Raw genomic sequence first — 12,895 nt, 5'->3', positions numbered from 1 at the left:
TTGTCAATATACTTTTAATTACAATCTAGAAACAGTTTGTCGTTCACACTAAGTAGGGGATCCTAGGCATCTGTCTTCTAGATTAATTTGCAAAGAAAAGGCACTAAGGGTCTTTACATCAGTTATCGAACCCACGAGTGACGGGCTCACAATTACTGGAGGAAGTGTTAACAACACAATTTGATCAATGCTACCCTTTCGAAAATATGTCTAATTACACAATAACTGTCACCATGGGAACAAAACACATCATTTATAACACCAGATAAATAACATCATTACTGGCTGGTACTTGCGTCAATTTGTATTTCTATAAAGGAACACCATGAAGCTATCGTTCTCAGGTTAAATCAATCCTGGTTCATATAGCCGTGTGTAAAAGAATAATGAGAGCCTTCATTGTGTGGGGTGTCCTATTTAACCATAGATCATAATCTTCCGAGGCCATTCCCAGCCTGACAGATCTATATTATATCAGCAATACACAGTGAATGGTCGTATCGATCGAGTTCATCCCCACAGGCTAAATAAACAAACGTCTTCAGTTCGAACGACTGCTGTTCGATTAATTGGACATCAGTGCTTTACAAATGGCGCGTCATGAGTACTTCCGGATGACTTCGCAAACACAGTTGTTCACGCAGGAACTGATCGATAAAACGAAACCACCATCACTGCGAATAACGAAACTAATTTTCAAGAATAATAGAAACATGATTATTTTAACAATAACAGCATCAAATGACTGATTTACCAGGGTGAATACTTAAATTGGATTACCATTTATTTGAACCACGTAAAACAGGACTCTCTATAGGCTCCGACCATTGATAATCCAAGCGAGTTAACTTCAGGCGCTTCAATTTCAGGGAAACTGATTTAGAAATTTCTACCACCGCTTGTCTACCACCGCTTGTCCCTACCACCTCAAATCTGATTATGTATAGCAGTCAAGTACTAAATCTTTACCTAGGTTACACAGAGACAGGTTTCACTGGTAGGGCAAACATCTACACTATCTAAATGATAGTAAAGAATACCAGACAATGGAGCTAGTTTTATGGGAATTAGTCGGAGAAACCTATATACATGTGTAATAAATAAAAGTTTCATTATTTCATTTAGAAATAACCACAACATATAGTACACCGGGTCTACATTAGCGTACTATTCAATGTGGCAAGACCACGGTAAAATCAATGCAAAGCGCTCTTGGATAATTGTCCATTATCTCTCCAGTTATAGATCTGAAGGCAGTAATCGGCCCACTGTAGCCACGGATGCTACAAATAGCAAGCTGGGTCTGTGATATCCTGCCACGCAACAATGTCCACAGCTCTGGATTTAATACAAAGCAATAGCAGTACTTTGTTACAGAATACAATAACATTTCGCATGAGTTGTGTACAGAGTCAGAGTTTATCGATAATCTTGCGTAATAATAGCTCCTTATTATGAATACTCAATATTGTTAGGGTTGTTATTATTCGCCGTTTTAAACACGACTGCCTTGATGTTGATCGAATTCCGATATCATGAAAGAGAGTTTTGATCGACTGATATTTTAACTTTGGTTCTTATTGAAATCAAAAGGAGTGAAAAGTTACTATCGATTTATGTTAAGCAGGCTATGGTACCTAAATATTTACATGAACTGAACGCTGAATAAACACTGTTGAAACCCTTACATAAGGAAATGTGGCAGTATTTCCAAAGCTATTTCAGAGATGATACTCGCTCAAACCTGTCACGAGACTGGCATGTGACAACACGGGCTTCTAGTATGGAACTGTTCGACAGATGCCCTCATATAGCTTTCTATCGCTGTTTCCACATGTGTATAATCGCTATAATATTAATAAAAATAAAAATAATAATAATAATAATAATAATAATAATAATAATAATAGTAATAATAATAATAATAATAATATTAAGGAATGTCGTGACCCTTTGACCTATTTTTGTATTGTTTCACCTTACGGATATTCTAAATTTTAGTAAGTTCTATATATTTTATTTCGACCGACCTTGTCTTTGAAAACAAAACCCTTTAAGCAAGTAATTTAAGAAAAGAACAGATGGATGAGAAGTTGCCCTGAAACGTTGTGTATGTATTATAAAGAAATAACTATCTAGAATAATCCATGACATGAAGAAAAGCGATCTTAACTGTAACGACCTTTCAACTCTACATCACATTTTGCAGTAGAAGCCACGATCCTTTTGACATTCTGGTGGCCTCTACGTGGGAGGGCATCACATAACTCACGACAGCCAGGGTGTTGTCACACCTATCAGGGCATAATCAGTGATTGGCCACACAAGAGGCATCTCTCCCGCTACACACACGTGCGCAGATGTTCCTAGCGGGGGATATATCCATGTGAACTGTGATCTATCCCATCGTATACAGTACATGACTCTTTTACTTGCCAATTTCAACTCCAATTGAACATTTTCTTTTCTCGTTTGTCTTGTTTCATGTACTTCCTAACTTCAGGGGTCAAGGTCATGGACAGTTTGAGGTCGGTGGAAGATGGCGGGGGAAGACTATCGCAGACACCGTGCCTTTGAATAGAAGGTATACACGATGTGTGTTCCGTTCTACACGCCGTGATGAACAGCAGTCGATCCGTGAACTCCACAACATCACCAGGGTACTTCATGATGCCCTCTGACAATTCCCGGACTCCTGACATGATCTCGTAGTCGCTGAGTTGATCCATCTGCGGTGGAAACCTCTCTCTGATCATGGCGAACCATTTCTTCTTTGGCATGATGATTGGCAGACATTCTAGCTCCCATTCCACGTCGAGATTACACGACTGCAGGGTCTTGATAATAGTCATGTAGGGGGTCTCGTTGTCTTGAAGTCTGTCCAAAGCGTCCTTGAAGTAAGGGAGAGTACTCAAGCTCCCTGCACGATGGGTGATCAAAATCTTTCCTCCTGGCGCCAGACACTTCAATATATTTTCATACACGTGGTGAGGGATTGTGAAATAACGCACAACGTCTGCTAAAATCACTTTTGTAAACAGAGTCTTTGGACCCTTAATATTTTGTTCAGCGAGGCTCCGGAAATATTCCTCCGCGCCTACGTGAGCGATGCGTATAGGGACTAATTTATGACTTTCCGTCTCGGCGTAATGGAAGGTACCCGGAAGCACGGTTGTTACAGGTTCAAGAATGACGAACTTCTCCTGCAGAAGGAGGGCCATATTTCCCTTGTTATCCCCGACATAGCAAAGCTTGTCTGTTGTGTCCAGTTCGAGGTATTTGTGTATGAGTTTGTACATCTTTTCCTCGTAGTCCTCACCGAAGCTGAATTCATCATATTCTTCCATAGCGGGGATTTTGAAGCGGTTCTGATAACTCTCTGAAATTACCGCCAGAGGGCGTGGACTCTCAGGGCCCAAATGTGCAGAAGCCATGTTAGAGAAGCCGGGATCAGTCTGTCTTTTAGATACGCTGTTTCCAGGACGAATCACATTTCATTATTGAGCAGACACAAATCAAAGGCTAGTACTTTTATGGTATGAATGAACCATATTTGGAAGTTCGTGACACCTGAGAAAAACCGTGTACACCGAGATCAAATGGCTCCGAATGAAATCACATTAACTGTCCAGTGTCAACTTGTCTCTACTGTTTCAGCCCTGCTGAACTCGCTAGGGAACTGTCGTCTGCCGGCGTGTCGTCTGCTGGATTACTGGCCTCCTACCTTCCTGGTCCCGACTACGGATACTCCTGTCAACAGATAAAAATCGATACCTGTAATCACCACTTTGATCTCACCTGCACAAACGTGCTCAGGTGCACAATGTGAGCCGGGAGCTCCCGTATTGAATGTACATATGAAGATTAAACAATACCTGACTCACCTAGCACTACCACAAGCTGGGATTAACCATGCCGCCGCGGTCAATATACACCAGTACCTTAATATTGCCAAGTAACTGGTTTACAGGTCTACTGAAATAAGTACTAACATTATTCGACATTAAATCTTAATAATGTTATCAGCGACCGCGAGATCTGAGTTCACTAGTCTGTTGTGGTTCAGTCACCTTTGTTTTTGTCTCTACTTAAAGAATGTCGGATCCTTCGTATTTATGTGGTCGCAGAGTAGGCTAGTGGCTAAAGTGCTCGCTTGTAACGTTGAAAGCCCGGGTTCGATTCCCCACATGGTACAATGTATGAATTCCATGATCATGGTCATTTTGCCTGAGAATTGCCGAAAGCGGCGTAAAACTCTACTCAGTCACTCGTGTTCATTCAATGGCCTGTCAATGATATACAGAGATTCAATGGATTTCTTTCGGCGACGCATATTATTCATAAAGGTTATAGAAAACTAGATGAGATATTGAATAATATATGGCGGTGCGTGGTCTCCGATAACATTGGTAGAGTCTTTTCAACCGCGCGTAATTGTTGTGATACAAATAATTCATATCGCAATTAGCGCCATCTTAAAAATGGTACTATTAACGTCGCGCGAGTTGATACTGCTTTACGCCGGTGTCTACAAGCTTACAATATCACTGCATCCAGAATATAATCGAACCTTGATCAGACAAGCCAGTGAGTGACAACATGAGCATCAAGCCAATTCGCCGGGGCATGATGGCATCGTATGACTACCTGATCCTCAATAGTCGACTTCCCGGACAAACGCTGAGAGCAGGGGGCATATCCTGGTCCGTTCCCTCCGGGAGACAAACATCACAGAGATCTCTATGGTGACGTATAGGCTTTGCACCACGAATCATAGTAAATCATTTTAATACGTGGATGTGTCATACATACCAAGCGGTGACTTGCGTAGATCCAGCCACGGGATTCAATCACAAGTACCATTCGTGACCAACTCGTGTTATTCCGGGACAAGCCGAACAGCGACTCGTGCCCCTCTCGTGGACATTTGCGACTGGGTTCCGTCTAAGCGCAGCGGGCATAGCTAAACGATTTATTTCAAATCGTTGCGTAATGATTCACGCATATTTCCCCCATATATTGTACATATTCCAGATGCTGTTGAAAACACATCGGAACTTACACTATTATACAGTATGATTGAACACATTTAAAGACATAGTAAGATTATGTTGAGAAATATATCGATATCGCGTTCGAGATTTGCCACACAGTGCATATTGCAAAAGGGGCGTGTCCAGAACAGGGCCGGGGGTCAAAGCTTTGCCTGCGTTCCCACAACAGACCATGTTAATATATACTATTCTACTTAAAGGAAGTTAAAAACACCCGATTCTTTCATATTACAACAGTTAATATGTCGTGGCATGACCGATTAGCAACATGAAAGAATCGGATGTTCTTAAACTTCTTTTGACTAGTATAGTAACACCCTATGTATACACAATGGCTAATCATATACGTCAAACAAGTATCAACAAAGAAAATATGCTTCTAGCCCATTCGATGATATATCTATGAAAGGTATACTTATAAGGTGGGATGTTGTTACGGAGCTCGCTATTGTTAGGGATATATTAAAGCAGAGATTACAAGAGCGTTGAGCTTATCGCGCGTCATAAATAGGATTATTTACACATGCCTAACTACGTGAGAGTTGCCAAGTAGGCAGTTTCTGGCTTAATGCCCTATTGGGAGCGTACGTAACATGTATGACCTTTGTCTGACACGTCGTGACCTAAGTATCGGTTACGTTGGTCCCGAGGCCTCGGAGATGGCGTTCTGGGGAGATAGGGGTGCATTCTGTACACGATCGGCCATTCCCGTTGAAACTTTCGTAGCCAAATCTTTGCCGTTTCGGACAGGGGCGCAGTTGGCCGATATATGGTTGCATAACGCTTACGTTCGAATTTCACTCGGGTGGAGTCTTATCTGCTTGGGATGCTCATTGTTGGGGAAGCAGGCGATTAAAGTGAGTGAGGAAGCAATATTCGAACCTGGGAATATAACCCAGACCTTCGGCATGACCAATAAACGGTTTAACCAGAGGATACTAAAAGGGCGACTGGGTTTTGTATGGTGTACATGGATCTTCGTAGTCCTGCACCATGATTGTGGAATATATTTAGGTAGGTGGGTAGGTAGGTGGGTGGGTAGGTGGGTGGGTGTGTGGGTAGGTATGTAGGTAGGTAGGTAGGTAGGTGGGTGGGTTTTGGGTGGGTGGGTGGATAGGTAGGTAGGTGGGTATTTTTTGGGGTTTAGGTAGGTAGGTAGGTAGGCATTTAAAGACTCGTCCATAACTTGATGTTGACTCATACTGACCGGTCTGTGTTTGTAGTAGCAAGGCACACACACATCGTTTCCCGGTTACGTCACAGCTATGATCTAACATCACTCTAGACTATAGCACTATGCTATTTGTTTTCTATGTCGACATACCACAGCCAGGCCCAGGTTCAGTGTTTCTCTGTACATGCATGAGCGGGTGGATTTTTTTTTTTCGTACGATATGCTTGACTGATCACGTCACGGTTCACTCGGTCGTCATTAGAGCGGAGCAGGGAAAATAACCCCACTATGATAAGAACCGATAACGAGGGTAACACATCTACTGCTTAAAATGGTCAATAAATAATCGACTCTGGACCAGACAATCCAGTGATTGACATCATGAGCCTCGATACACAATTGGGATACGATGACATGCATCAATTTTTAACCAGGTCAACGAGCCTGACCACCCGATCCCTCTTACGACAAGCATGACTTCGCCTTTACGGCAAGCATGGGTTGCCGAAGACCTATTCTACCCCGGATCTTCACGGGTCACAGTGAATTGCCGGCGCCTTAGACGGCCGGCCGGCCACCCATGTCCACCGAGTGAGTGAGTGAGTTAACAGTACTCCAGTTATATCACGACGTGTCAGCTTAATGTGTGAGGAAAGCCCGGAGTGATGCAGGTCTCAGACGTTTACCACTTCGGTGAAACCCACGAGCACGGGTATGGTGCTGACAAACCTAGAAACATAATCGGGGCGAACCGGGATTCGAACCAACAATCATAGGTTTCTGGCGTGCCCAAGGGACGCAACTCTGCACAGCGAATCGCGGCGCCTTAGACGACTGGGCCACCCGTGCCCCCGTGTCCCCCCGTAAATTGGACGATAAAGATAAAGTTGAGCAGCGGTAACCAGTAATGCACGGTACATACACGTACAATGTGTGTTCGTGTTTTAAAGCGTTAAATCTGCAGAGAACTAGCATAAGACAATTCGTTTGGGGAAAAAACGCTCAAAGACGTAACACTCAACGCTGGGTACATACATGTGTAATATGTGTTCATATCTTAAGGCAAATACTATACATATATGTGTATACAGACACTCTTAGGTTTCTTGTTGAATAAAACATCCGAGATATATCAATGACCGATCGATAGTTTACTTACCAGCAAAGGAGTGATCCCCTTAGCTTGACATCGATTTGGTGCTTACAGTTAAAGAGTGAAGGAATGTGACCACCCGATCACATGTGTACACCAGAGAGCGAAGACAGACACTCTGGCCCGGTCGTGATATCAGCGTTAAGTAAGCTAATGAGTAACGAATAGTCTCCTCACCTGTCAGTTACCTCCCTAAAACACATGTCAGTTATTTTCTCATGATGTTTGAAACACACATGTGGCGTTCACATACCTGACAGGTAAGTCCAATCAGCGTTACCAGGTTTCGGTGTAGGACAGTCGTTACTGAGAAGGTTGGTGTGCGTTTTGTCTCAGTGGCTTTACAGAACGCAGACAACAACAAACAAGCCGATCTTGTGTCGCTCTCACGAGGTCTCACGAGCAGCCAGGCCGGTTGGGCGGTAACTAAGGACGCGAGGGCATGAATATTCATATCGGGAGGGGGGTTGTGAGTTTCACAAAAGTATCTCCTTCTAAACCATTGACGTCCATAGCCTAATCCCGATTTATTGTTAAACACAGTACAGAACGTCTCGAATGAATATTTTATTGTCGGCAAGTAGTTACGGTGGATTTCACTCTCGCCCATTCAATTTATCAAAGGACTATTTCTGTGTGCACCGCATGCATAGGTAAGCGGCTTTCTTCACGGGACACTACCCATTATGTAGGTTGTGTGCGTTAATAAATCAGTGCGATATGTATCTTCTAAAGTCACTTTGATCTCTAACCAGCCCCGCTATGTCATGTGCTTACTTTTGTTTGTTTGTTTGTTTGTTTGTTTGTTTGTTGTTGTTTAACGCCGCACTCAGCAGAATTCCAGCTACATGACGGCGGTCTGTAAATAATCAAAGTCTGGACCAGACAATCCAGTGATTGACATCATGATCATCGATCCACGCAACTGGGGTACGATGACATACATCAACCAAGTCAGTGAGCCTGACCAACCGATCCCGTTAGTCGCCTCTTGCGATAAGCACAGTCTGAAGGCCTATTCTACCCCGGATATGTGCTTACTGCCGGCAAGGGTACTGAAACAACAAACAGTTTCCCGTATACTGTTATCATTAACACATTTTCTCTTTAATTTTACCCAAAGGAAAATGGTTAATGTTGTCAATCATGAATGATGACGTATCGGTGTTAAACATAACACTTTATATAGCGCCTTCGTTGTGTCTCTATACAAATCATATTTCGAATGCAACAACACAATACACAAAGTGCACAGCTCGAAGACAACACCATACATTCAGTGAAAAGTTCGAATACAACATTAAGAGCGGTCCGATGTCATCAATAACTGTAATGTCATTAAATATTGTCCAGTACTCGTCTATAGTGGCCTGACGCCACAAGAGAAATCTGCTGTCATTAAAGATTGTCATGTGCTCGTCTATAGTGGCCTGACGCCACAAGAGAAATCTGCTGTCATTAAAGATTGTCATTTGCTCGTCTATAGTGGCCTGACGCTACAAGAGAAATCGGCTGTCATTAACAATTGTCATATGCTCGTCTATAGTGGCCTGACGCTACAAGAGAAATCTGCTGTTATTAAAGATTGTCATGTGCTCGTCTATAGTGGCCTGACGCTACAAGAGAAATCTGCTGTCATTAAAGATTGTCATGTGCTCGTCTATCGTGGCCTGACGCTACAAGAGAAATCTGCTGTCATTAACAATTGTCATATGCTCGTCTTTAGTGGCCCTGACGCCACAAGAGAAATCGGCTGTCATTAAAGATTGTCATGTGCTCGTCTATAGTGGCCTGCCGCTACAAGAGAAATCTGCTGTTATTAAAGATTGTCATTTGCTCGTCTATAGTGGCCCTGACGCCACAAGAGAAATCTGCTGTCATTAAAGATTGTCATTTGCTCGTCTATAGTGGCCTGCCGCTACAAGAGAAATCTGCTGTTATTAAAGATTGTCATGTGCTCGTCTATAGTGGCCTGACGCTACAAGAGAAATCTGCTGTCATTAAAGATTGTCATGTGCTCGTCTATAGTAGCCTGACGCCACAAGAGAAATCGGCTGTCATTAAAGATTGTCATGTGCTCGTCTATAGTGGCCTGACGCTACAAGAGAAATCTGCTGTCATTAACAATTGTCATATGCTCGTCTATAGTGGTCTGACGCTACAAGAGAAATCTGCTGTCATTAACAATTGTCATATGCTCGTCTTTAGTGGCCCTGACGCCACAAGAGAAATCTGCTGTCATTAAAGATTGTCATTTGCTCGTCTATAGTGGCCTGACGCTACAAGAGAAATCTGCTGTTATTAAAGATTGTCATTTGCTCGTCTATAGTGGCCCTGACGCCACAAGAGAAATCTGCTGTCATTAAAGATTGTCATGTGCTCGTCTATAGTGGCCTGACGCTACAAGAGAAATCTGCTGTCATTAACAATTGTCATATGCTCGTCTTTAGTGGCCCTGACGCCTCAAGAGAAATCTGCTGTCATTAAAGATTGTCATTTGCTCGTCTATAGTGGCCTGACGCTACAAGAGAAATCTGCTGTTATTAAAGATTGTCATTTGCTCGTCTATAGTGGCCCTGACGCCACAAGAGAAATCGGCTGTCATTAAAGATTGTCATTTGCTCGTCTATAGTGGCCTGACGCTACAAGAGAAATCTGCTGTCATTAACAATTGTCATATGCTCGTCTTTAGTGGCCCTGACGCCACAAGAGAAATCTGCTGTCATTAAAGATTGTCATTTGCTCGTCTATAGTGGCCTGGCGCTACAAGAGAAATCGGCTGTCATTAACGATTGTCATGTGCTCGACTATAGTGGCCTGAGGCTACAATCGCAGCCCTCTGTCATTAAAGATTGTCATGTGCTTGTCTATAGTGACCTGACGCTACAAGAGAAATCTGCTGTCATTAAAGATTGTCATGTGCTCGCCTATAGTGGCCTGCCGCTACAATCGCAGCCCTCTGTCATTAAAGATTGTCATGTGCTTGTCTATAGTGACCTGACGCTACAAGAGAAATCTGATGTCATTAACGATTGTCATGTGCTCGACTATAGTGGCCTGACGCTACAATCGCAGCCCTCTGTCATTAAAGATTGTCATGTGCTCGCCTATAGTGGCCTGCCGCTACAAGAGAAATCAGCTGTCATTAAAGATTGTCATGTGCTCGTCTATAGTGGCCTGACGCTACAAGAGAAATCGGCTGTCATTAAAGATTGTCATGTGCTCGTCTATAGTAGCCTGACGCTACAAGAGAAATCTGCTGTCATTAAAGATTGTCATGTGCTCGTCTATAGTAGCCTGACGCTACAAGAGAAATCGGCTGTCATTAACGATTGTCATGTGCTCGTCTATAGTGGTCTGACGCTACAATCGCAGCCCTCTGTCATTAAAGATTGTCATTTGCTCGTCTATAGTGACCTGACGCTACCAGAGAAATCTGCTGTCATTAAAGATTGTCATGTGGTCGCCTATAGTGACCTGACGCTACAAGATAGTTTCAGCTCTCAAACTTAACAAACATAATACAGCTTGTGTCTAATATGGCATTTGTAATATATCACATGACAAAGTCTCTTTTAGTCTGTGTGTTAAGAAACTTGATTCACAGCATGTATAGTTGCATAGGTCAAACTTGGCTCAACCAAGTTGATTCTTCTCCCCCAGATACTGCTCCTTAGCATCTTCTGAAACCTGGACTGGTCTTAATTCAATATTCAACAAAACAATGTGTCGAAATTAAAAAGTTGTTCCTCGTGAGTTTCTGTCTGAGCCTAATGCCACCTTCACCCACGTGTTTACTGATGCTTCAAAGGATTCGGCCAGACTGCTGAATCGTTGTCGTTGTCGGCACAGGTACTACAGAATGCAGATTACCCCAGGTACGTTTCTGTATACAGAAATGTACCCTTGCCAAAATCAAAATACAGAAACGTACTCTATGAGGAGTCCATACCGCCGCAGGGCCGCAGGGTGCAATGCGCGTAACCGGTTCTGTAGGTATTCGTCACTTCCTGTATGCCAAACCGCGTTTAAATTCAACAAGGCAGTACGTGTTCGACAGGGGGAACTTTTAGATTATCTTATGAAGTTGAATGTCTTTGATGAGGCATACTGCCACGCAAGGGTAGGGAGCTGTTGGCAAGAGATCGTGTAGATGTAGCACGCACGCACGCACTCGTAAGCAGGCGAACCGGAACTACAACATGAACCGGTTTCGGTTTCGGGTTGAGGAATATGGACTCGTCCGCCGTTTAGGGTACCAGGTACGTTTTCTAATTTTGACTAGGGTACATTTCTGACCCAGTAACCTGTACTGACTCAATGCGGCTGTTAAAGTAATTGAATATGGTACCAACGGATGAAAAAAACGACATTGTGAACGAAATATTGAAGCATGGCACAAATCTGAACTGAAAGTATATTACATGTGATATAGTGTGCATTCCAGCTTATGTTGAACGACATGCATGGAAATTGCAGATTAACTTGCAAAATCTGAATTGCAAAGGCAACCTTTCCTGTCGAAGTGAATAACATCTCCCACTGAGAAAGTAAGTAAAAAAAGCCATCAAGGGGCTACCAAGGCAGAGGTTCACAGCCAGTCATCTCTGCTGGAGCCATGCGTCACCATGCGTCACCATGCGTCACCATGCTCTACATAAAGACAACGCTCCCCACTGGAGCAACAGATGGAAACAAGCCACACACCTGTGAACAAGTACTGTACCCGAGTCTCACTTCCTGAATCTCAAACTCCGGCATTCGTCGTAAGAGTGTGAACGAGCACGTCTGACAAGTCCTGCACGAGAAGGTCTGTTAAAACTTTGAACATTTAAACTATGGAGTGCGATCCGAGCAGAATGACGACCATGGAAGTAAGTTTCGGTCTGAACATCTTGGACCTGTTCTATGACTATGACGAAGAAGATCAGAGACATAGGAAATTGGGTGTGGTCATGATGAACCAGAGTACCGCCATTTACACTGCTGTGCCAGTGCCAGTGTCATACGGGGCTAGGTCAGACAAAGGCAAGACGGACGTTGTTTATCCCGTAACTCGACAGTGTCGGAAACGAAGTTCCCTAGTTCTGTGTTCAGATAAACCGGCAGCAATGTCCAGTCGCAAGAGCAAAGATGACAGTTGTATTTTGAACGACCAGACGAGACAAGTACGTCGCCGGTCGTCTGTACTTGCGGCGTCTGGCTGGACTAAAGTATCGGGGACCGACGAGAAGGATCTGTGTGTGCTCTCCTCGGCATTCCAGCGGGGAGTCGACACAAAGTGAATCTTCCCAATAATGACATACTCTACCTGTATGATGATTAAATTGTGTGGATGTTATTTTGCAATAGTTGATGATATAAAACAATGCTACGTTTCTTCTGGTATTCTGTTTATTCTTGAATGTTTGCAAACACTTATCCTGGCTGTCTTTGTCTGATAAAGGGTCTCGTTATACAGTATCACGAATCTTTTACATTTATATGACAAGGACAGGATTTATTCCCTATTGA

General features: G+C 43.2%; 1 protein-coding gene across 3 annotated transcripts; it reads right to left on the bottom strand.

Annotated features, from left to right (window-relative positions):
• On the bottom strand, positions 1-7,790 carry LOC124114604. 3 transcript variants are annotated; one of them, XM_046475270.2, is made up of 2 exons: positions 7,635-7,790; positions 1-3,750 (listed from the first exon to the last, which is right to left on the bottom strand). In XM_046475270.2, exon 2 carries the CDS (start codon positions 3,432-3,434, stop codon positions 2,442-2,444), a length of 993 nt encoding a protein of 330 aa, XP_046331226.1. In that variant the 5' UTR covers positions 3,435-3,750; positions 7,635-7,790; the 3' UTR covers positions 1-2,441. The 3 variants fall into 3 exon arrangements, with proteins under 3 accessions (XP_046331226.1, XP_046331228.1, XP_046331227.1); XM_046475272.2 differs by having other exon boundaries at positions 7,559-7,786; XM_046475271.2 differs by lacking the exon at positions 7,635-7,790 and adding an exon at positions 7,388-7,535.
• Positions 7,791-12,895: the final 5,105 nt, after the last annotated feature.

The sequence above is a fragment of the Haliotis rufescens genome, unplaced genomic scaffold, assembly GCF_023055435.1.
Source record: "Haliotis rufescens isolate VD_foot unplaced genomic scaffold, xgHalRufe1.0.p SCAF_1, whole genome shotgun sequence".
Lineage (NCBI taxonomy): Eukaryota > Metazoa > Mollusca > Gastropoda > Lepetellida > Haliotidae > Haliotis > Haliotis rufescens.
This window is presented reverse-complemented; position numbering and strand designations above follow the sequence as displayed.